Raw genomic sequence first — 23,206 nt, 5'->3', positions numbered from 1 at the left:
GACCTCAAGGTGCTATATAGATGGTATTTATGCCTAGTGAGAGTGGCCAGGTTTTCTCCTCACCGTTCTCCCAATTGCTGGAGGGGATGTGGAGGTCTTGGGACTTACTTTCATAATTGGGACTGTCTGGTGGTGTGACCTTTTTGGGCTGCCTGTAATCAAATAGTTCCAAACATTTTACAGGTGTTGCTACCTATGGGCCCTAAGTTATATCTTTTGCAGGGGCCCTTGACTGGATTATCCCCCTCCCAAGCATGAATTCTCTTTCCCTGTTTAGCCATTATTCAAAGAGAGGTAGCCAGATGTTGGAACACCGGGACCATCCCACAACCTGTGGGTTTAAAACCTAAACTGTGACAAGCATATTTCATAAACAAACTTATAGCCTTACAGCCATTAAGAGAGACTATCTTTTTTTGATAGCCATTGGAAACCTTTTCTAGACTGGTAAGAGCAAGACTGAAGACCCCCCTGTCTAGCTTGGGACGTTCACTGTCCTTAGTGGCTGTGCTCCTTAAGGGATATATTTTATTTGTATATTATTGGATCTGTATGTAGAAAGATGTGGGCACCTTGTAGTGTAACTCAATTTAGTTCAGTCCTATAACTATTCTCCAGTTTTCTGACTTGTGTGCCAATACTACTAAGGGGGATTGTTTTGTGTGTGTGTTGGGGAGGGGTTATTATTTGTGATTTAAAAATTCTCAATAAAAATTAGTTAAAAAAAAAACAACAACAACAAAACAAAGGTTGAAAATGTAAACCAACTGGTCCATCCAAGAAGGATGGAGCCTTCATTTATTTGCAATATTCCCCCAAATGCTTCAGAAACAAAACAGTAAGTCAAAAATGTCTCCCCTTATGTATAGATTTAACAATAACTTGCAACTTTCTTAAGTCCATCATATATTGGAAAAGGTGCTGTTGATGCTGGATATGTTATCAAAACTATAGAGGATAGAAGAGAACATATACAATCTTTAAAACAGACTCGCCTATTACAAAATATCCAAACTTAAGGCACAAACTTTAGAAAAAATAGCAAAAAGATGTATATTATGCCCAGAGAATAGCAGAATAAGAGGAGGAAAAAGCCACAGAGGCTCACTTTCACTGGAACAACAAGTAATAAGGAATTAAAGGCAACTACCTTATTGGCATAAAAAACCTCCTTGATTTCTGGCCAAGCTCTGTGCAATGCAAAGTAAATTAAATTAAAGCACACTTAAATGACTTATCTGTAGCTTAACTTGCTGGTGAATTTCTACCAAATCAATCTTGCCAACAGAGGCCTGTTTTTCGCTATAAACTGTTTCAGGACGTTCTGAATGATCAATCTATATTTTCACACTGTCATTCGAGTAAAGGTGGGGCTCTGAGGCTTTTTTTCTCCTCTTATTCTGCTATACTCTGGGCATAATATATACCTTTTTGTTGTTTGTGCCTTAGGGAAGGATGCTAGATATTAAAATCTCTCATTACTAGTAAAAAACTTTTCATAATATGTTAGTGATAGTAGGCAAAGGTTTGTTCTTTCCTCGGGTTAATGATGGTGGTTGTTGCTAAAACACAGTTATAAATGATGAGATCATAATAGATTGAATAAATCATTGGATCAGTACATATTGGACCAAGTATTTTTGTAGAAAATCACTTGCTGCTGAGACCCTAGATTTTACCAACAAATGTGTACATTTTGTATTAGATGGGAAATGCCATTTATTCTAAGATTTTATGTTTTCAGTTGTGATGACTAGTAGATCCCCTGAACTGATAATGCAATAAAGTACTTTAAAAGAAAAAAAACCTCTGTAAGGAGATATGGTAGGGGCCGACGTTTCTCCCACACTCCCTCTTGAAACTTCAGAGAGAATTAATGATTTAATTCTTTTATTTCCAGGTTGATAAGTATATGGTAGAAATTCTTCAAGACCTGATAACGAATTTAACAAGTAATGTTTGGAGGATTCGTGAATCTAGGTAAGGACGAAATACTGATAAAAGAGCAGCAAAGTACCTTTTGCTAAGAAAGTCAGAAATTCACCAAATTCCACCACTTATTAACTCTGCAGAAAGTAGAAAATGGTGATCAATTTGAAATAGTCAAAGTAATGTATAGTTCTGTATGTTAATTACTGTGTACCATACTTTTTTAGTATTCTTTCTCTTTAGAATCTGTCGGGACAGTCCTTATTCACAGGTATTAATGTAATTGTACTTGTTTAATAATGGGGCTCATTTCAAAGCACTTAGCCTTCCAAAGTTCCATAGAAACCTGTGGAACTTTGGAAGGCTAAGTGCTTTGAAAATATGCATTCACCTCCAGATCTGGGGTACCCTGAAAGATGTGGACTTTTTGAGACTGATGAGTGGCTTCCATTCCTCCTGATTTTTTTATTGCAGATTACTGTTTTTCTATGAATTCCCCCCCCCCCCCCCCCCCTTTTTTTCTTTCTCTCTTCATTTGAGTACTGGTTCAAATACTTATGAAAATGGAAGTAATGTCTTGCTGTTACTATCTTGAAATTACCGATTTGATTTTTTTTTCTATTCCTTTTGTACCTTTTTGATGCTTGTTACCTTTGTATGGTATAATTGTTAATAAAGACTTCCTGTTATTAAAAAAAAATTTTTTCACCTCCTAGCTGTAGGCTCATAAGCTGTTCAATGTTAATTCGTATTTTTCAGCTGTTCAGTTCAGACTTCCTAGGCTAATACATTTCCTACAGATCTTTGAAATATATTTGGCTGTTTGCCGTATGACATAGAATTCTAGTAGCTGTGCAGTTTCTCTGCTTTTGTCATTCCTTTAATTGGATCAGTATTAAAATTACCTCGTTGTGACAATGTATTTTAGGACCAAATAGGTCCCTTTTATGGGGTCACTTACTGGATTTACATCACATTGAATCTATACATTTCTTTTCAAAAGTATTTGCATTTACTTTTAAACAATCTTTATTGAAGTATCTTATTTGTTTTATTGTTTTTTTTAATTACTTTTTTAATTGATGTTGTGTTTTTGTTACTTTGTGAGTTGCTAGATTTTGATTATATATGTTTGTTTGTAAACTGCCTAAAGTTGTAGATGGGTTGGGTCAGTGGTTCCCAAACCTGGTCCTGGAGGCACCCCTGCCAGTCAGGTTTTCAGGATATCCACAATGAGAGAGATTTGCATTAGTGAAGGCAGTGTATGTAAATCTGTCTCATGAATATTCATCGTGGATATCCTAAAAACCTGACTGGCTGGGGTGCCTCCAAGACCAGGTTATGGAACCCCTGGGTTGGGTATACGAGATTTTAAATAAATACAAATAATTAGACCCACTAGAAACTTTCAAGAAGAAAGTTAAAGCATGGAAGACTTGTAGCTGGAAAATTGCAGAAAAAAACCCCACAGTTTAAATCCCAGCTAAAATAAATAAGTTTAGCTAGTGCAGGAGTAGTTTTGTGCCACAGAATAAAATTTATTGGTACTTGAAATCTGCTGCTGCAGGTGGATTCAACCCTGGAAGGAAAGTTAGTATTCAATTTCAGTGATCCTCAGGACTGGTATCAGGCTTCCTTCTGTCATTTTTCTGCAAAGCAGCAAGAAATAGGAACTGTGTTCTGTTGTGATGTTTTCAGCCATTGCCATGGTGTAGGACTAGTGAAGGGAGTCTAGGACAGTATTCCAAAGTCCAGTCTAGGAGTACCCCTTGCTAGTCAGGTTTTCAGGATATCCATAATGAATATGCATGAACTTGATTTACACTGCCTCCATTATATGCAAATCTTTCATGTATATTCATTGTGGATATCCTGAAAACCTGACTGGCAAGGGGTACTCCAGGACCAGACTTGGGAAGCGCTAGTCTAGGGCATGATCAAAAATAAGAATAAACAGAGGATTTACTGAAGGACCTGGAATTCCACAAGTTTTTCTCCCTAGCATATTGCTGCTGTTCTTATACAGTTTAAAAAACTGCTCAGAGATTCATATTTCTTCATAGTTCAGATGTGTTTGTTTTCCTCCTCTCCTCATTTGTGACTTAGCTGTTCCTTTGCCTATACTTCTTAGGAGCATGCAGTACTCCCATGTTGTATAGATATTTCTTGGATTTGGTATATAATTGCTTTATAATTCATGTGATTATGCAGCCCATAGGTAGTAAGAGGATTAGCCACTTGGGACGTTGCAGCGACGTACAGTACAGGGCTAAATTTAAAACTCTGTCTGATCTTCAAGTCCCTTAAAGGAAATGGCCCCAAGTACTTGAAACAGGATCATCCTCTACACACCTCCAAGTACACTAAGGTCCTTCCAAGGAGTATCCTTAACCACACCCCTCCAAAAGACATTACATGATGTGATTACCCACAAGCGAGCCTTCTCCGGAGTAGTCCCCACACTCTGGAATGCATTCCCTGAAAGGCTCCGCTTAACACAAGATTATCTCTACTTCAGGAAGCAGGTGAAAGTTTGGCTCTTCAACCAGGCCTTTAATGGAAGAAGTAACTAACTTGTTAGTCTCACACATAAAAACATAGAAATGTGACAAAATAAGGTGCAAGTGGCCCATCCAGTCTGCCCATCCTCAGTAACCACTAACTCTTTCCTGAGGGATCCCACATGCTTGTCCCATGCTTTCTTAAATTCTGACATAGTCCTCATCTCCACGACCCCAGCCAGGAGGCCATTCCACGCATCTAGATTCCTCCTAAGCCTATTTCCTCTTAACGTCATTGTGTGCCCCCCTCATTCCTGAGTTTTCCTTCATTTGGAAAAGGCTCACCTCCTGTACATCAACACCACTGAGGTATTTAAATGTCTCTATCATATCCCCTCTCGCCCGCCTCTTCCAGTGCATACATGTTGAGGTTCCTAAGCTTGTCCCTATATGTGTTATGACTTAGACTGCTTACCAGTTTTATAGCCGCCCTCTGGACTGAATCTATCCTGTTTATATCCTGTAGGTGCGGTCTCTAGAATTGCACACACTACTCGTAAGTGGGGCCTCACAAGAGATTTATACAAGGCAGCTATCACCTCTTTTTTCCTGCTGGTCATCCCTCTCCTTATGTAGCCAAGCATCCTTCTGGCTTTGACTGTTGCTTTTTCTACCTGTTTGGAGACCTTAAGGTTATCAGACACAATCACCCCCAAATCTTTTATACAACAGAAGCAGTTCACCCCCTATATTGTACTGCTCCCCTGGATTCTTGTAACCCCAGTGCATGACCCTGCATTTCTTAGCATTAAATCTTAGTTGCCAATCATCGGACCATTCCTCAAGCTTCGCCAGATCCTTCCTCATGTCATCCACACCCTCCGGGGTGTCCACCCTATTACAGAATTTGGTATCATCCGCAAAGAGACAAACTTTACCAGATAGCCCTTCCGCAATATCACTCACAAAGATGTTAAAAAGAGCCGGCCCAAGGACCGACCCCTGCGGTACACCACTGACAAACATCCTTTTCCTCAGAACAAGTCTGCCCTCTGTCTCCTTCCACTTAATCAGTTCTTAACCCAGTCAGTCACTTTAGGTCCCATACCGAGGGCACTCAGTTTATTTTTCAGTCATCTGTGCGGAACTGTGTCAAAGGCTTTGCTAAAATCCAAGTACACACATCTAGCTCACCTCCCAAGTCCAACTTTTTGGTCACCCGGTCAAAGAAATCAATCAGGTTTGTCTGACATGACCTGCCTCTAATGAATTACTCTATATATCAACACAGAGCTAGTAGAGTATCACACAGTTAACCAAACGCATAAACTCAAACTGATCTCTACTTATTGGTTCATGATGTGGTGATGTCTCATCCAAAAGCAGGAAAAGCCTCAAAAAATAATAAGGTACTCCTTTTGTCAATCAGTTAATCAACCTTAGGGAGCCCCATTCATTCATCACAGGCTGAAAAACCTCCTATTCTTCACTATAAGATAATTCTTTCATGTAAGTTGCACTTAATTCAACTTTATCCAGACTTCTAGTAATAGGAAAGAAACTTATTTCTGCAGCTGCTCACTCAAGGCGGCGTATAGCAAGAATAAGTCGAACATAGACAATTACAGCAGTAAAAGTATTCAAATAGCAGTACACAGCATGCTACGTTAGAATGTCAACACAATATGCAATAAAATATTTTAATAGATGACATAGGTGTAAGCAGGGATGGAACAAGCAGATAAGACAGATTAACAGGAGTTAAATAAGGGGACTAGTTTAAAGAAAGTTGCACATGGAGTCAGAAAGGTGCATGAATATGATCTCAGCTAGGAAGGAGTGAATAAGCAAGTCCTGCTACAGTATGTGCAGGCTGGTGTTAGTGCTTCTATATGTGTGACTAGCAAGTTAGTTGGTTCTTCTATTAAAGGTTTGGGAGAAGAGCAGTGATAAGCTGGAGCTGGCTCACAAGAGCTGTTTGTTAGTTTTTAAAGAATGAATAAAAATGTCCAGTGTATCTGAAGTAATCTCTTTTACAGTCGCAGATGCCTAGTGCTTTTAAGACTTGCAGGCTTCTAGTGTTTTTGAAGCCCAATGAGCATTTCTATTGTGAACATACTTTGCTGGAGAGAAATACTATAGACCAGTAGATATCAAATATAGTAGCCCCTGAATTTTTTCTAAAGTTCTGCCTATGATAACAATGGGATAATTCAGCCCAACATTTGCTGTGAAACCAAAGGAAATGCTTATCAGTTCAGCTGTGGCCTTGGTACAGCTCAAACTAGAGCCATCAAATCTTTTCTGTATATTCAAAAGTTTGCAGCCATCTAGCAGCAATTCAATGCCTGTTATATCTGCAGAGAGCCTTCTCATGTCAGCAGAGCAGAAGATGCTCTCAACTAGTGTGTGTGTGTGTGTGTTTTTGTTTAAGTATAGTGTCACATTAGCAGGCTAGTTCTACACTTATTTTAACTTCAGAACTCTGCTTCTGACAGACCACAATATCCTTAAGTGCAGGCAGCAGTTTTCTGGAAATTGCTGTGAACATGCTTTTGGATGCAAGTTTCATGAAAAAATTTTAAAACTCTATAATGCGCTTTGCTTCGTGACCAGAACCTTTTTGGCTTACACACGTGACATCAGATTTTGTCTTGCAGTTGTTTAGCGCTGAATGATTTGCTACGAGGAAGGCAGTTGGATGACATCATTGACAAGCTTCCGGAAATATGGGAAACTCTTTTTAGAGTTCAGGATGATATTAAGGTACAAGGCCTTATCTTTTGCTGTTTGGGATGTTCTTCAGCTTCCCAGATAGTGTTGTCAGTGTATTGGACCATTTCAGTGTCTTTATCCATTACGGTGTCTTAGTGCAAGGTTACTTGTACTGCCTGGGCTTTGGCAGGATATCACGATGTAAGAGCAGTGGTATAAGTCCTGTGTTCATTCTTCCCAACTATTCGCAGTGACTGTGCTAATATAGTTGGGGTGTTTTTCAAGCTGCACAGATTGCTTCAACAAAGTCCATGGGTATTTTTTCTACCTATAATGCATGCACTAATTTTCAAAATAAATGTACATATATATTTTTCCTTGAAAATTGCTACAAGTAAAGAGCATCTCCACCCTTTTCCATTGCATTTGCTTTTTTTTTTTTCCCTGTGAAAAATAGTTTATGTAGATTTGAAAATGTAATTGCACATTGGGACCATTTTTTGATCTGGTGTGGTGATCAGAGTAAGTTAAATGCCAGTCGTGGCATTTAATGTAATCCTTATATTCAGTGCCATTATCCATACAGGTGTAGTGCAGTCACCATACCAACACTATCAGTTTAGTTTAGGACTGCTGTTTAATAGGCTTAAAGTCATAATAATAAAAATTATCCGGATAGTGGTTGAAGGCCACTGATGTCTGGATAATTTTTCTTCACCCAAAACCCAGCTCCTTCAGTCAGATATTCACCCCAATAGTATCCATATACAATTAAAAAAATTATTTATACATCCTCTGGCAGCTGGTGAATGTATAATGTCTTTTGAATATTGCCTCAGTTATTTTTCTTCATCAACCTTAGCATGCCTGGGGGATACTATCTTCTAATGCAGTGAAAATATTCAGCTTATGGACAGCCATATACAGTTTTAGTGGGGTTAAGAGTGGTCAGTTTTTATAGCCCTTTTATTTGGGTAATTTGGTATTTATGCAGGTAAAAGGCTTTTGAAAATTGATTTCAAAATGTACTTGATCAGAAGACTGTTCAGCTTGTCATTTCTAAGTTCGGCTGTGGAGCCCAGTTTTAATGTGGAATATCTGTTTGCCCCTGTAGGAGTCTGTACGAAAGGCAGCAGAGTTGGCACTGAAGACCTTGAGCAAGGTAAAAGTTCTGGACTTTCCTAGGGGAAACTGTATGATTTTGGTGTGTTGGCACTGTCTTGTTCGATTCATTAATCGGGCTGAGTTCTGGTGCTATTTATATGTGTCTGAATGGAAAGGGTGATGTTTAGAAGATGGGAGTTGCACTTGTCAGCAACATATGTTTCACAATTAATTGCCACTACCTAGTCCGATTTCTTCCCCCCCCCCCCCACCAAAAAAAAAAACAACAACAAAACCTTTTGACTGTAGCTTGACCATGTATTTTTCCCCCTAGATTTGTATAAGGATGTGTGAACCCTCCAAAGGAATGGCAGGTCAAAGAATTATTGCAGTACTCCTCCCTTGCCTGCTGGACAAGGGAATAATGAGCACAGTAACAGAGGTTCGAAGTCTCAGGTGCGTACCTGACATAAAATACACATCCTTATTTATCTTTTTAAATTTATACACCGCCTCTATTTAAAAAAAACAAGCCAAAGCAGGTCACGTGAAAGCAGAAAACAAAAAATACTTCCTTGTACAACCCCATTGTTCATGTGTTCGGTCTGAATTTAGCAGCAGAGATATATAGTACTGCTGCTTTAAAGAGACAGTGGTTGGAGGAATGAAACAGAGAACAGAGTTTTCATGAGAGTACCACAGTGCATGTACAGTTTTTAAAAAGTGCTTTTGCAGGGTCTGTGCATTCAGCTCAGAAAGAGTAAGCCAGAGTTTAGGAGTGGTTGACTCTGGTCTCTGAGTTTACCAGAGCCAGTGCCAGTCCTAACTTGGTGACCTGCCTGACTTTGCTGTCTCAGCTAGCGGCTAGCAATGTTATTGGGGTCCTGAGTTTTCATTTGCAGAACCAGTTTCTTGTGCTTGACTGTTAACCCTTGAAGTGATCGCAGCTTGTTCTGTTTGCTCAACACATACCGATTCGTTGACAATAAAGTCGCACACAGTATTGGCTAGATCTTGTGACTCCTGAGGCAGGTGTTTATCACGGAAACAGATCTTTGTCAAGTCTGGCAACATTTTCATGTGTATTGTAAACGTTTTTTTTTTGTATGTAATTAAATCAGGCAATCTGTTTTTATATTTTAATGTTTTTAGAAAAAAATTTCATTGTATTTTGGGTTGTTAATATTTATGTATGTTTATTCACCTCTGTATTCCATTGTAATTGAATTGGTCCTTCCCTACTGTCTTCCCTGAGACTTGTATACATTCGTAGAGGTTTTTTCTCCCATTTTATTTTATTTTTTTGTATTTTTCTCCTCACAGTTTACTATCAGACATGCTCGTCAGTTTTGTCTATTTCATTTGCCAAACTGGACATGCAAGGGGTACGGGGCAGTTCAGGGGCATGCCTAGGTGTATGCAGGTTATAGAATAGAATAAAACTGCCAACAGTTAGGTGTGAACACTACCAGCCTTTGACATGGCATAAGTACTTGCACCTAAGGTTAGGCACAAAACTGCAGGCTTATGCTAGTATTCTATAATGGCAGGTTTATGCGGAACTGCCATTATAAAATTTGCGCTTGGCGCACATCATCCTGACACCTAAATGTCTTGAATCTACTCCTCAGTGACCAAATGTGTTTTGACTTGATATACCGCCTTTATAAGCAAAGCAGTTAACAGACTAACTACAGATGAACTTTGTAATCATTAGGAAGTTTGTCTATTATATTTATTTGGGCGTCTAAAGTTAGCTGGCTAGATTTATCTCCTAGCCCTGTGCACAGGAATAACTGGCTAACTTATCCAGCTAGCACTGAAAACTAGCGTTAATCAGCTTGCTAAATTGCCTTCCCGCTCCCCCCCCCCCCCCCCCCATTACAACCCAGCCATGCCTCCAGGATTATCCAGCATTTGAGTGTCTGATTCCTGTTCTGTTTTTTTTCTCAAGCGGGTTTTTGGTAGTATCTCTGATTTGTTGAAGGGAAGATATTGCACTGCAAGTTTTTAGGAAATCTCTGGTAGTTGGGCATGTCATACACAGAGAGGGGGGCTCATGTGTTTCTCTTCTTGGGTGATTGGCTAGTCCAGAGTGTACCTTGGGAAGTTGGTTTCTAGTGTCTGTTATAAATTACCCAAAATGAGGTCTAAGGCCATCATTCATCACCCAATTGGAGTTCACTGTGAGTCTGTGAGAAATAACTTCTTCTGGGAAAGCAGAAGGCTACTGAAGATTATGTAGTAACATGGGGGGTGGGGTTCGTTAGGAGCAGAGTAGTGAGGCAAGTGAGACCAGCAGAAGTTCTTGATGCAGTTGGGAGATTGTGGGTGAATGTGCGAGAGGGGTAGAGAGGCAGTAGAAGGGCAGTGAGAGTTGAGGAGATAGGGTTGTTGGGAAAGGGAATGAAAAACCAAGTGTTGCCAATACTGAATGGTTGTTAATCTCTGTATAAGTTTTGGAACATCAGAATTCTTGTCGTATATTTGCTGAGATTATTTTAAGTATGTGCTCATGGTCAATATCACAAGGAACACAGCGAAGATGACACAAAAATATAGTCTTCAGACGATGTAGAATAAATTCCAATTTGGTCTACATAAGTCATGCAAATCTACAGGACTTGACACGACCGTGTTTCGGCCAACTGACCTACCTCAGGAATTTTATATTCTTGTATATGGGCTCAAAAAAATACTTTGGCTGTCGGCTTGTAATCAGAAGGAGACCTCATACGTAAAGCTCTGTTGAGAAAGGAAATGTTGTACTAATATAAGATCAGTACTCAGTAAACCATGTCGTACAGTTGCAACAGCAAAATGTCACCTGTTACAATGACAATATGTCATTAAAAAAACATTGAAAGGGAGGGGTCAGAAGTGAGTAAAGGATTAGTAATTCAGAATCATGTGACTAATAATAAGACTGTAAAGACATTCTTAAAGGTTTCTTCCATTCTGTCTTGGTATATATAATGATTTGATTATTCAGCGAGAGAGAGCTAACTCCTGGGCAGATTAATCTTGGGTGTTTGTCAGTTTTTTGACCCACAATTAAAACAAAAATGAAGGGAAATTCTACAATCTAAGTGCCTGCATTTACCCCTTGCATACGTAAATGTCTAGAATACTAGTAGCACTGACACACATAAGTATATGTACCCACAGAAGTGCCAGAAGGCCACCTAAGCGCTATTCTGTAACAGCACACCTAACATACATAGTGCATGAATGCAAGAGGCATGAGCATGGGCATGATATGGTTGGGCCCCCAGTAACGTTTGTAACTTAGAGAATACTGTAAGGGACACGTGTTCTTGCCGCATTGAGGCACTCATGTTTATGCAAGCTCTATGGCTAGTGTACTGTAAATGCGAACACATATATATGTTAGGCACACCAGTACAGGGTTATGCCAGTATTCTATAGTGGATCTTGAGTGCCCCCAGGTACTGTTACAGAATAGGTCTCTGCCATGTGTCCCTCAGAGTGCCTAAATGGAGGCACCCAGTATTATAATTGCCCTTAAAGGGGTTAGTTCTATAACGTGAATCGCTTGTTTACTCTTTCCAAAAATACTAGGACTAAGGGGCACATGATGAAGCTACTAAGTAGTAAATTTAAAACAAATTGGAGAAAATATTTGTTCACTCAACGAGTAATTAAACTCTGGAATTCATTGCCAGAGAATGTGGCAAAAGCAGTTAGCGTACCAGGGTTTAAAAAAAGGTTTGGATAATTTCCTAAAAAAGTCCATAAGCCATTATTAAGATGCAGTTGGGAAAATCCACTTCTTATTTTTAGGATAAGGAGCATAAAATCTGTTTTACAGTTCTAGGATCTTGCCAGGTACTTGTGACCTGGATTGACCACTGTTTGAAACAGGATACTGGGCTAGATGGACCTTCAGCCTGTCCCAGTATGGCAATCCTTATGTTCTTTTGTACTGTGCCTATGTTTAGGCACCTATTTCATAAAGGAAAGTAGGCGCCTATTTTCCCATATAGAATAATAGTGAAGCTTGGCAAATACATACATATATTTTAGGTGTGAGCACTTTTGACAGCCATAGAACTGGTGTAACTGTGTGTGCCTAAATGCTGGACATATGCACTTAACTAACAGTATCCTGAAAGTTATGCATGTGTGAGTCCCACCGAGACTCACCTGTATGTATACTTACTGTAAGAATAGAGTTTAGGCAGATTTTTGGCATTTACATACTTATGTGCATACACACTGTTCTAAAGAGTTACGCACGAAATGGTAATACCCATTTTATAGAATTGCCACGTTAGGCACAGACATTGTTAAAGATTACATCATCACCTTTTGCCAATATTCCCAATTCTCTTTTTGTTCCCCAGCATTAACACACTTGTGAAAATCAGCAAAAGTGCTGGTGCCATGCTGAAGCCACATGCTCCGAAGCTTATCCCAGCGTTGTTGGAGTCATTAAGCACACTGGAACCCCAGGTGCTCAACTACCTGAGCCTGAGAGCCACTGAACAGGAGAAAGTAAGCACAAAGCAAGGAGATGACATGCATTTTATCCATGTTTATTCTCCAGGTTAATTTTTAAGCAAAGAACACCACTGCCAGTAAGCAATTTTAGCATGCACCATGAAATGTATGTTTAATGATGGTAGCTGGCCCAGAAAAGTGATACTGCACTTCTGATCCTGGCAGAAGACAGACTCCCTTTTGAAGCCTGATGTTTGTATATTCTGTCTTATTTACAGGCTGCTATGGACAGTGCAAGACTTAGTGCTGCTAAATCCTCTCCCATGATGGAAACTGTCAATATGGTAGGTATGAGGCACTGGATGACTGGGGACACTGAATCTGGTTCTGATCCAGCACAGGGGTTGGTAGTAACAGCAGCCATAACTATTGGGAAGCTGTTCAGTGGCTCCATGAGAAATGAGCTGGGGGGTCCCAATACCAGTAAACAGGTGTCCAGCCACTAATGAGTAGTTTGGTCTTTTTATCACCACGATAAATTTGTCATACTTTACCCCAAACTATTTGTGCTGATCTTTTTATTGCTGCAATTCATACATATTGTTCTGGGTTAAGAGCACCATGTAAAAACCAAAGTGCAATAAATCTATATTAATTCTTAAGGAGCCTGGCTGTACATAAAGGAGGTACTTCTATAAGGAGCCGCATAGTTTTAGGTAGCAGGAGCACAGTAAACTGTGGTATTCAGGTCATTTACTCGTGTAAGTGGCTGTGTAGCACATAAATGTTCTTTTATTGAATACTGACTAGTGAGAAGGTATGTCCTATGTTTTGAATGCACATGTTTTGCCAGTGGGCATACCCCTAGGTAGAGTTTAGATGGAATGTGTAAATACACATTTAAATTACAGAGTGTTATATTTTGGATTAGTTCTGGCTAACGTCTAGGCATGAGCGCTTACACTAGCTATAGTTTTCATTCTACGTGCCTACTTTTCATTATAGAGTAAGTTTGAAATAGGTGCCTGCTTACTCTCTTATCCTAGGCTTTCTGTTATAGAATTACCCTCAAAGTGTAGATTTCTGCCATATTTGTCAGAAATGGCTTGATCAGCCAATGTAATCGGTTTCATGATGCAGATTATGGAACCATATAAATATGAGTAGTCAAAGAAGCACAAGGAGCCTTCAAGAGTGGGGGCATCACAACTATACTTTATTGATCTGACCCGATACTGTCCGTGTTTCGGCGAAACCGCCTGCATCAGGGCCTAGACAAATAAACATAAAAAATGAACACAAACTTATAGGGAAATTTAGAATTTCAACCATAAAAAAATTAAAAACAGTATTGAACATAAGTTGAAGTAAAATGAGGATGTAAACCAATAAATGGTTTGCATGTTCATTTTACATTTGTTTTTGTATTTATTAACTTATGTTCAATATTGTTTTTAATTATTTTATGGTTGTAACTCGCCTTGAATCTTATATTAGAGAGTTGTCTGGAGATTCATGAGTGTACTGAGCAGCCTAAGGCAGGCACTCAAGGTAATGAACTGGATTAAAAATTAGGAGACAGAGGATGTTGGTAAATGGATTTCACTCAGAAGAAAGATATGTGAATGGTGAAATGTGAGCGATATTGCTAAATAGAAGGAAATGTTTGCCTTTCTGTGGATGGCATGAAATTTTCAACAGAGTGGACACCCCAGAAAGAGTAGATAACATAAGTGATTTTTTAAAAATTTCCCTTCCTCATTGTCGCAGTTCTATGATAATTGGAATTCCTTTTCTTCTTGTATTTTTAAATTGATTTTATTTGATTAGGAAAGGCGGTATAGAAAATTAAAATAAGCCATGGTCAATTGCTTGGCAGTTAAGCTTTAATGTGAAGATGTGTAGAGTGATGCATTTGGGGTACAGAAATCCAAAGGAGCTGTATATGATAGGAGGAGAGAGACTGATGTGCATGGACCAGCAGGAAAGAGAATTTGTCTGAGGATTTCAAAGTTGTGAAACAATGTGACACAGTGGTAGTCAAAGCCAGAAGAATGCGCAGGCCCATAACCAAGAGAAAAAAGGTGGTGATAATGCCCCTATACGTCATTGATAAAGCCTCACTTGGAGTACTGTGTTCAGTTTTGGAGGCTGTGTCTTACATAGTATACACTGTAAAAAGACTCAGTGGTTAAGAAGAAAGTGACAAAAATAGTATACGATCTGCAGCAGAAGAAATTGGAGACCTGACTGTTTATACCCTGAAGGAGAAAAGGCATAGGAGATATGATACAGTCATCTAAATATTTGAAAGGTATTAATGAACAAATATTTTTCAAAGATGGGGAAATTATAGCACTAGAGGACATTTTTGAACTTTTCCTCCAGGAACCTGTCCAAACCCTTTTTTTAAAACCTGTTTACACTAACTGCTTTTACTGTATCCTCTGGCAACAAATACTGTTAGCGTATCTGGGTTTAAAAAAGGTTTGGACAAGTTCTGGAGGAAAAGTCCATAGACTGTTATTGAGACAGACATGGGGAAGCCACTGCTTGCCCCAGGATTAGTACCATGGAATGTTGGTACTGATTAGGTTTCTGCCAGATACCTGTGACCTGGATTAGCCACAGGTGGAAGCAGGATGCTGGGCTAGATGGACCTTTGGTCTGATCCAGTGTGGCTATTCTAATGTTCTTATATATTTTCTCCAATTTAACTGCATGCCATGTTCCATAGTCTTTGTATTTTATTCAAAGAGAAAAAACATTTTATCGGCGTTTACCCATTCCACTCATGAATTTGTAAACCTTTGGCATAACGTCCCTCAACTGTCTTTCTCAGAGTTGAAAAACCTTAATCTTTTTAGCCTTTCCTCATAGGGGAATCAGTCCGTTCCCTTTATTGTTCTGGCTGTGTCAGTGACCCCTGGCTGGGATGTGGGCAGCCACTGAGGAGTATCCTCTTAGGAGAAAAGAATGCACGATGCAGACCCACAGACCTTGTTAAGGCAGTTTAATTACTAAAGCCTCAGAGCTTGAGGGTGTGTTAAAACATAACATGTACCTCAACAAGTTTCCAAAATATATCCAAAGCAAGAATACCAATGAAACAAAAAACGAGGTAAGGCAAGTCAAAACAAGAAACCAGCTTGTGACAGGAATCCAGCACAAGACCAGGAACAAACTGGAAAGCAAGAAATGCGGCAGGAGCACTAACATGAAAAGAAACAATGACCCAGTGCTGAGCCAGCCCAGAAGAGGCAGGGCAGAAGATCCCCTGGACCAATCAAGACAAGACCTAGACCAACAACAGACAGGAACACCTAGACAGAGCAGGGACAGCTGAACACACTAGAGAATGTATCCAACCCAGAAAAGTTTCATCTTGAGCTGTAGAGCCAACTAAGACTGCTGCACATAGGAAGGGCAGCGCATGCTCAGAACTTTACATTTAGTCCTGAGCTCTGTTACATTCTGGCGCTCTCAGATGTCATCCACGCGTGCCTGATCAATCTCATTGTCTATGGAAAACATTTGTTTCAGAAGAGAAAATGCAATGGCTACTGTTGAATTTTTGGGTTGAATAAATAAAATACATCCTTTTCTCTGAGTTATTTAATAGGGTTATTTTTCTCTCATCATAAAATTGACCCCATCTAACCAACCCTCTTTGCTCCCAGGATCTATAAACTGAAAGAACCATCCCCGAAGGTATTTCTGGATCATGACAGATTGCAGTGGGAAAACTGAAAGTCTACTACAGCACTCATTTTGACCCAGATTTGGAAAATATGTGCAATTGTCAGAAAGACCCTAAATTGAATAACTCTATGCCTCAAAGGAAGCCAAATCATATAGTGCAGGGGAACTGGACTTACCTTTGCCTGTTGAAACCATTCGTTTGCTAACCTGGCCTGAGCTGCCCTATAATAATTCCACAATTCAGGGACCTGCCAACCCTCCACGTTTAGAGTCTCTTTGCTTTCTGTCACACCAAATAAATCTAAGTAGAATGCCCGAGAGAGAGGAAAGGATCTGCTATGAAACATGCACTGGCAGCACCTGGAACAAGTAGAGAAGCCTGGGCAATACATTCATTTTAATCATTAAAATTCTATCAAACCAGGTCAGACTTTGGCTTTTCCAGTGCTCCAAGTCAGTCCGAATAGCTGAGAAAAGATTTGGATAATTAGCTTTGTGTAATTGTGAATATTCTGACCTCAACAAGACCCGAAAGTGCTTCAGTTCTCCAGAGACCTATATAAAAGGAAAGGATGATTGCAGCCCCATTAGTGTGGACTTTCTATGATAAGTTTGAAAGCTTCTATCTTATTCATTTAGCTTTAAACCCCAAGACCTGAGCGTAGGTCTTCAGCTCAGCTAGCAAGTTGGGCAATGTTGTAATAAGAGACATCAAGAACAATAAAACATCATTAGCAAAGAAATTAATTTTGAACTCGGTAGTACCCATCTTGTCCCCCTTAATATTAGTGTTGGAGTGTATGGCAGAAGCTAAGGGTTCCATCACTAATGCAAAGAGTAGAGATAATGGGCAGCCCTGCCTCATTCCTGTAGAAAAGGGAAACATAGCGGAAGTACCCACATTGACCTGCACACAAATCTTAGGGTTAGAGTAAATTTCTAAAATTCATGTCCAAAAGACTGTTCCTAGCCCAATTTTAACTAATACACAATCCAAGAACTGCCAGTGGACCCTGTCAAATGCCATTTCAGTGTCAATCTCTAAAAGGAAAGACTGCTGCCCCTCCTGTAAAGATATATAGTTCAAAATTAATGGTTTTGTGGATGTTATCTGCTGCCTGCCGCTTGGGTACAAAGCCCACTTGGTCTGAGTGGACAAGAGTAGGCAGAACACCACTCAGCTGTACTGCTAGAACTTTCACTAGGAGCTGGCAGTCAGATTTGTCCTCACCCTCCTTTGGTATGACAGAAATCCAAGCTTCAAGCATGGAAGGTGGTATCCTGGGTCCATCCTTCATCCTATTTATAACATCGGCTGACAAAGGATAGAGCTTGGAAGCAAAGGTCTTGTAGAATTCCAAGGGAAGGCCATCCAAAATAGGAGATTTTCCAGTCGCCATAGAACTAATAGTGACTGGAAGATCTTCAAACGGCTGGACCAGTGCTTCCAAGCGTTTCGTAGCAAGTCGAAGTAAATCAGAAGAACCCAAGAAACAATATCATCTTCTTTTATATTAAAATCTTTAGTATACAGCCTTTCCAAAAATTCCCTAAAACGAGCCCATATCTGAGAGGACTTATAAAGCAGCTGACCAGAACAGTCTTTAATTTTCCCCACCACCCTGCAGCTCAGGCGTTTTTCAGTTTATAAGCTAACATTTAACTGGCTATTCCAGAATATTCATAATATCTCTGCCAAGCCCTATCTTAATCAAACTGGGGGTCTTCCTGATGTAGGTTCTCAAGTGAGTGTCTAGCTTCTTGAAGAGCACTCAGTCTACGTTTGTTGGGTTTCTAATTGAGAAATCAATGTGTGGTAATGGGATTTAAGAGTTTCCCTTATTTTCTTCTTCCTAGCTGCATATTTCAGGAAAAAATCCTGAGTCACAACCTTTAAAGCATCCCAAACAATAGGGAATGAGGATCCAGAAGACAGGTTATGATCCAAATAATCCTACAAACATTTTTTGTATTCCTTCACAATAGTCTCATCTTTGAGTAAGGTGGTATTAAGTGTTCAAAAATGTTCTACAGATTCAGTGCTAAGATCTAGAATACCCACTCTGCAAGGGGTATAATCAGAGAATGTTATATTACCTATATTAGATCTGCCCACTTGACCCTCAAAAAGAAACATCCAACAAAATGTAACCTATATGAGAGTTATTGGGAGTGTGGAGCCATTTTTCTTTCTCCACACATGATACACCCCCAATTCCTGAACAAAAAGTTTTTTAAAAGCTCTTGTAATTGACTTTTCTCTAGCAGAGCTGCCCACCTGTGGTATCCAGAGATAGATTCAGACATGCATTGAAATCACTAGAACATATCAAAGGACCTCTAACAAACCCTCCCAGTTGGATTTTGACAGCAGCAAAAAATTCTGCTTTGCCTGAGTTTGGACGTATATATTAGCCAAGGTCAATGCAAACACCTCCACTAAAACCTGTGCAAATGCATAACCTCCCATGTGGGTCCTTTCACGATCTGCACTTGAAGATTAAGATCCTTATGAAAGAGTAAAGCTACACCCCTTTTTTGAAGTCGGGAGTATCTGAATCAAGCAACTTGTGTGGATACACTCAATGGTGAACTAAGTGCTCATGATTCTTCATGAAATGAGTTTCCTGTACAAAAACTGTTTGAACTCTCTAATGGACCAAGTCCTGTAATATCAAGCTTTGCTTCCTGGGTGAATTGAGGCCATTAACATTTATAGTAATAATTTGAACTTCAAAGGACATTAGTACAAAAACAATCACAGACCTGTTTATACAGTCCTGTGTCTCCCTCAGTAAGAAGTCACAAGAAATCAACAACATCCCTCTCCCAAGAATATCCAAAAGAAAAACAACATGGAAAACCCCACCAAAACAAAAAATAAAATGCATCCCAGACCAAAAATGTCCCTCCCCAACTCTGGCCCACCATTCCCTCCCAAAGTCCAAACACCCCAACAAACAATATGAAATCCAAATCCCCCAGATACAACCAGATCCAAAGGGATGAAGGAAAAAAACCTAGAGAGAGGAAGTCCGCCACCCCCTTTCAGAGGTCCTGATCTCCCTCCCAAATTGAACTGATATGCATAATAATCTCAAAAGCAAAAGAATGAACCGTACATTCTCCTTCAGTACCCTCTTACATAATGCCAAATAGAGGACAAAAAAGAAAAATAACAGGGTCAGCTTCTATTTACCTCAATAGGAGGTCCTCATGTAAGGAGATATAAAATGAATAAGAGGGGAAATACCCTCAGAGAGCAAATTCAATACAAATTCTCCTTGTCAGTCGTCTTAGCCTGTAATACCAAAAAGACAGCTCAGTGAAAAGGGAAAAGACAAAGTTCCTAGAGGATGATGCTCAGGTATGATCGTTATTAGGGTTGCGCTGTAATGTCTTTCTCTTGCTGTGGGGATGAGCTCGGGCCCAATGTTTGGTCTTCAACGCAGAGGAAAAAGAGGCATTGTAGTCCCTGATGATGATTCAGGAGGTAGGCCAGCCACCCTTAACATTTTCCACGCGTCTTCTGTTGTTTTTTTTTGCTCTACAGAGAGAGCCTTGTACTAGGAAGCTAAGAGCCAGAGGAAAAGTCCAGCGCTATTAATCTGCTAATTCTGCAGTAATTCCAGGACAGGTCTGAATTTCCATCTTTAAGCCAAGGTAAAAGCAGACAAATCTTGATATATCAAAACCAGTAGGTCATGAAATTGAAGAGAGGTGGAAGTTTGTTCCTTCTGCAAAATCAGCTCCTTATCTACATACCAGGTAAAGCACACTCTGTTGTCCTGGGGTTAGGTGTCCGAGCCTGTACTCAGAGTCTTATGCACCCTGTCCATTTTGATATCAGTTGCTGACTTACTAAGGCCCAACAATTAGTGGCACAAGGCCTGGACCACCTCCCTGACATTCGTTTGGTTGTTACTTTATTTATTTATTTATTTATTTATTTATTTTTGTCTATTAGATTGTAAGCTCTTTGAGCAGGGACTGTCTTTCTTCTATGTTTGTGCAGCGCTGCATATGCCTTGTAGCGCTATAGAAATTCTAAATAGTAGTAGTAGTAGTAGTTATTCTCCGGTACACCATGGGAAACGCAAGTTGTTTCGGTGTCTCCTATTTTCAACATCATTCATTTTATATTGCAGATCCTCTTACTGTGCCTCCAGTGTAGAATATTTAGATTGCAGGTTCAAAATCACCTCTCCTTGCTCTTTGAACTGCACCTCCATTTCCTCAAACCTCGTGCCAAGGTCTCGCATATCTCTGTGTATGGTATCAAGGCGGGTTGCAAGTTCTCACGTCTTTCAGCTTGGAGCACAGGTCCCAAAAACAGCACATATGACTAAGTCTCCTCAAGTTGACTGGCTCTAGGTCTCCATCTTCTGAGCCCCACTGCGTGATCCCACCACCTGCGCTTGTGTCGGGGAAATAGGCTGTGAGGCCTGCGTCATAGAGTTCTCAGATCCAGTCCTGTGAAATTGCCTCAAAGCCTCTTTAATATCCACTGATTTCGAATTGTGAGCCATCGGGAAGAAGTAACAGCTCAAGCTGCATACGGCAAACGCTTCGATTTCTCCAATGATGTGAGATTTAGGCTCATTTGCAGAAGGGAAGATGGGAGTCTGACATCAGGAAGCCAACGTCACTTCCTCTGATCTAGTCATGTTCATGTTTTAAGTATAAATTATGTAAGATACCCACCATCCTAAGGGGTTTGTAAACTTTTTCTTAGGACTTACACTGTCTCTCATCTTCTGAGCTGTTGCTGCAGGTTTTTCTCCTTGAATAATTTGAGTCAGTGAGCTGATATTTTTATCATTCTTTATTTTAAAAGATTTTTAAAATGTTGGTGTTCTGAGTTAAGAAATCTCATTGACAGTAGGAGCAGGAGAAATGCCTCTAAAATATTTCCTTGAAGGTACTTTTGGCCCCCTCTTCCTCTCAGTTAATTTTTTCCTGGTATTTTCTGTTCCTGATAATAAAAAAATATATATAAGATAGGTGATGCTGTTGCTGCAAAAATCAAATGGGCCTTTTTACTAAGGAGAGGTAAAAGGTGGCCAGTGGTGGCATCAGTGCATGGATTGCCACGCACTGAGGCACCTTTTACTGTAGCGGGTAAAAATTTTTTTTTTTGTATTTTTTAAAAAGGAGGCAGTAAAATGGCTGTTCAGTACTTAAAACATTGCCACGTGGCCATTTACTACTGGAGCCCTTACTGCCTCCTGGTTAGGAGGTGGTGATGACTCTGGTGGTAATCCAACAGTTCACGGTGCTTCCCTATTACCATTGGGAATGCCCACTCCCCACCCACCAGCACTAGAAAATAACAAAAGCGTGCTGGAAGTGGCATTCGATAGATCCAAAATTATCACCGAGCTCCTGGGCAAGCCCAACAGTAGGGCCGATTTGCTACGAGCAAACCTGGCAGTAGCCTTACCATCGCTTCTTAAAAGGGCCCCAAAATTTGCTGGGAAGTGTGTGCAGAGATGTTATAGAGGTATTGTCTGGGTCTCTGTGTGGTAGGGAGAGATCATACTCAGAAAGTATATTATGAGGACATCAACTTTTCTTTTCACAGTGTGTGCAACATCTCGATGTCTCGGTCCTCGGAGAGTTGGTTCCAAGACTTTGTGACCTCATCAAGAGTGCCCTAGGGCTTGGTACCAAGGTAATTTAACTTTCTTCTGTAACTAAATAATTTTGTTTTAGTGGCACTAAAGGGTTTAAATATTGATTAAAAAGACCTATTGCCATGTAAATTTTAGATACCACAGTTTTGTCAGTCAGAAAACAAGTCCATGTTGATCTTAGATTAATAGTTTTTTTAGCAGTCACCACAAACATTAGTTGTAAGTGCTAGCAGGCTTGGTGTTAGTTGATTGGTGGGGTAGAGAGGGAGAGATAGAGAGTTGCATGCAGCTCATTGTTTTAAGGTATAAATAAGTTTATACCTTCAGTCTATTCAGTCTATTAAACGAATGGAACCATCTATGGTTGTCAAAATAACTTCCTTGTTTCTTGTTTTTCTTCCTTTCTTGATCTCTACTAGGTCTCATTTTTAAACCTTATGGGCCTTTTATAATGAGAAGTGTATATCTTTTTAAAATTATATCTACATCTGATATTTGTAGTTTCCCATTTTTCCCAATTCTGAATCTCTCTCACCATACATCATACTCTGGTGACATAATTCCTCCTTACCCAAAAACGGATGTTTTGAGTGTAATCCTTAGTTGTATGTTCGTGCTTTACCTGCATGCAGGCCATTATGAAGGTCAATAGAGCACAATCTCTGATTTTGTTTTCTTTATCTACCAACTAATGTATTTGAAATTTTTTTTGTTCATGATGCTGCTTTAAAGAGAGACAAAAAGAGAATTGTAGTATATTTATGTATGTAGCAGAGTAGTCCTATGTATATCTGGGGTGCAGATCTGAAGCATTAATTAACATTTGATACTGATGTTTTCTTATGTTTCAAGGGAGGATGCGCTAGTGTAATTGTGTCGTTAACATCTCAGTGTCCTCAGGACTTAACGCCTTATTCAGGTATGTTTGTCAAGTAATCCTTTGGAAATTCTTCTTAGTGCTTCATTCTGTCACACAGTTGTGTCATAAACTAATATCTGATCATTGTGTTTTGTTCCTGTATGTGTATGTCAGATGTCTTTAGCTAGTGCACCTGCTTGGAATTGTAAAGGCTGCCATTCTGTGAGGTGGTTCTTGCCTCTGTTGAAAGACGACGATGAGTTATCGAAGAGGGACAGAGAGACAAGGAGTTAGGG

At 39.7% G+C, this 23,206-nt stretch overlaps 1 protein-coding gene across 2 annotated transcripts in view; it reads left to right on the top strand.

The window, feature by feature from the left end:
- Window positions 1–23,206, top strand: part of ECPAS (Ecm29 proteasome adaptor and scaffold) — a 318,939-nt gene that overhangs the window by 251,191 nt on the left and 44,542 nt on the right. For both annotated transcript variants that reach the window (XM_030193760.1, XM_030193758.1), the window contains exons 31-38: window positions 1,901–1,980; window positions 7,091–7,196; window positions 8,260–8,307; window positions 8,584–8,705; window positions 12,617–12,767; window positions 12,992–13,057; window positions 22,000–22,089; window positions 22,904–22,970. In XM_030193760.1, the coding sequence (XP_030049620.1) occupies window positions 1,901–1,980; window positions 7,091–7,196; window positions 8,260–8,307; window positions 8,584–8,705; window positions 12,617–12,767; window positions 12,992–13,057; window positions 22,000–22,089; window positions 22,904–22,970 (730 nt within the window). The remainder of the gene's footprint in view (window positions 1–1,900; window positions 1,981–7,090; window positions 7,197–8,259; window positions 8,308–8,583; window positions 8,706–12,616; window positions 12,768–12,991; window positions 13,058–21,999; window positions 22,090–22,903; window positions 22,971–23,206) is intronic.

The sequence above is a fragment of the Microcaecilia unicolor genome, chromosome 2, assembly GCF_901765095.1.
Source record: "Microcaecilia unicolor chromosome 2, aMicUni1.1, whole genome shotgun sequence".
NCBI classification, from domain to species: domain Eukaryota; kingdom Metazoa; phylum Chordata; class Amphibia; order Gymnophiona; family Siphonopidae; genus Microcaecilia; species Microcaecilia unicolor.
The sequence above is the reverse complement of the archived record's forward strand: the minus strand, read 5'-3'. Positions and strand labels throughout refer to the sequence as shown.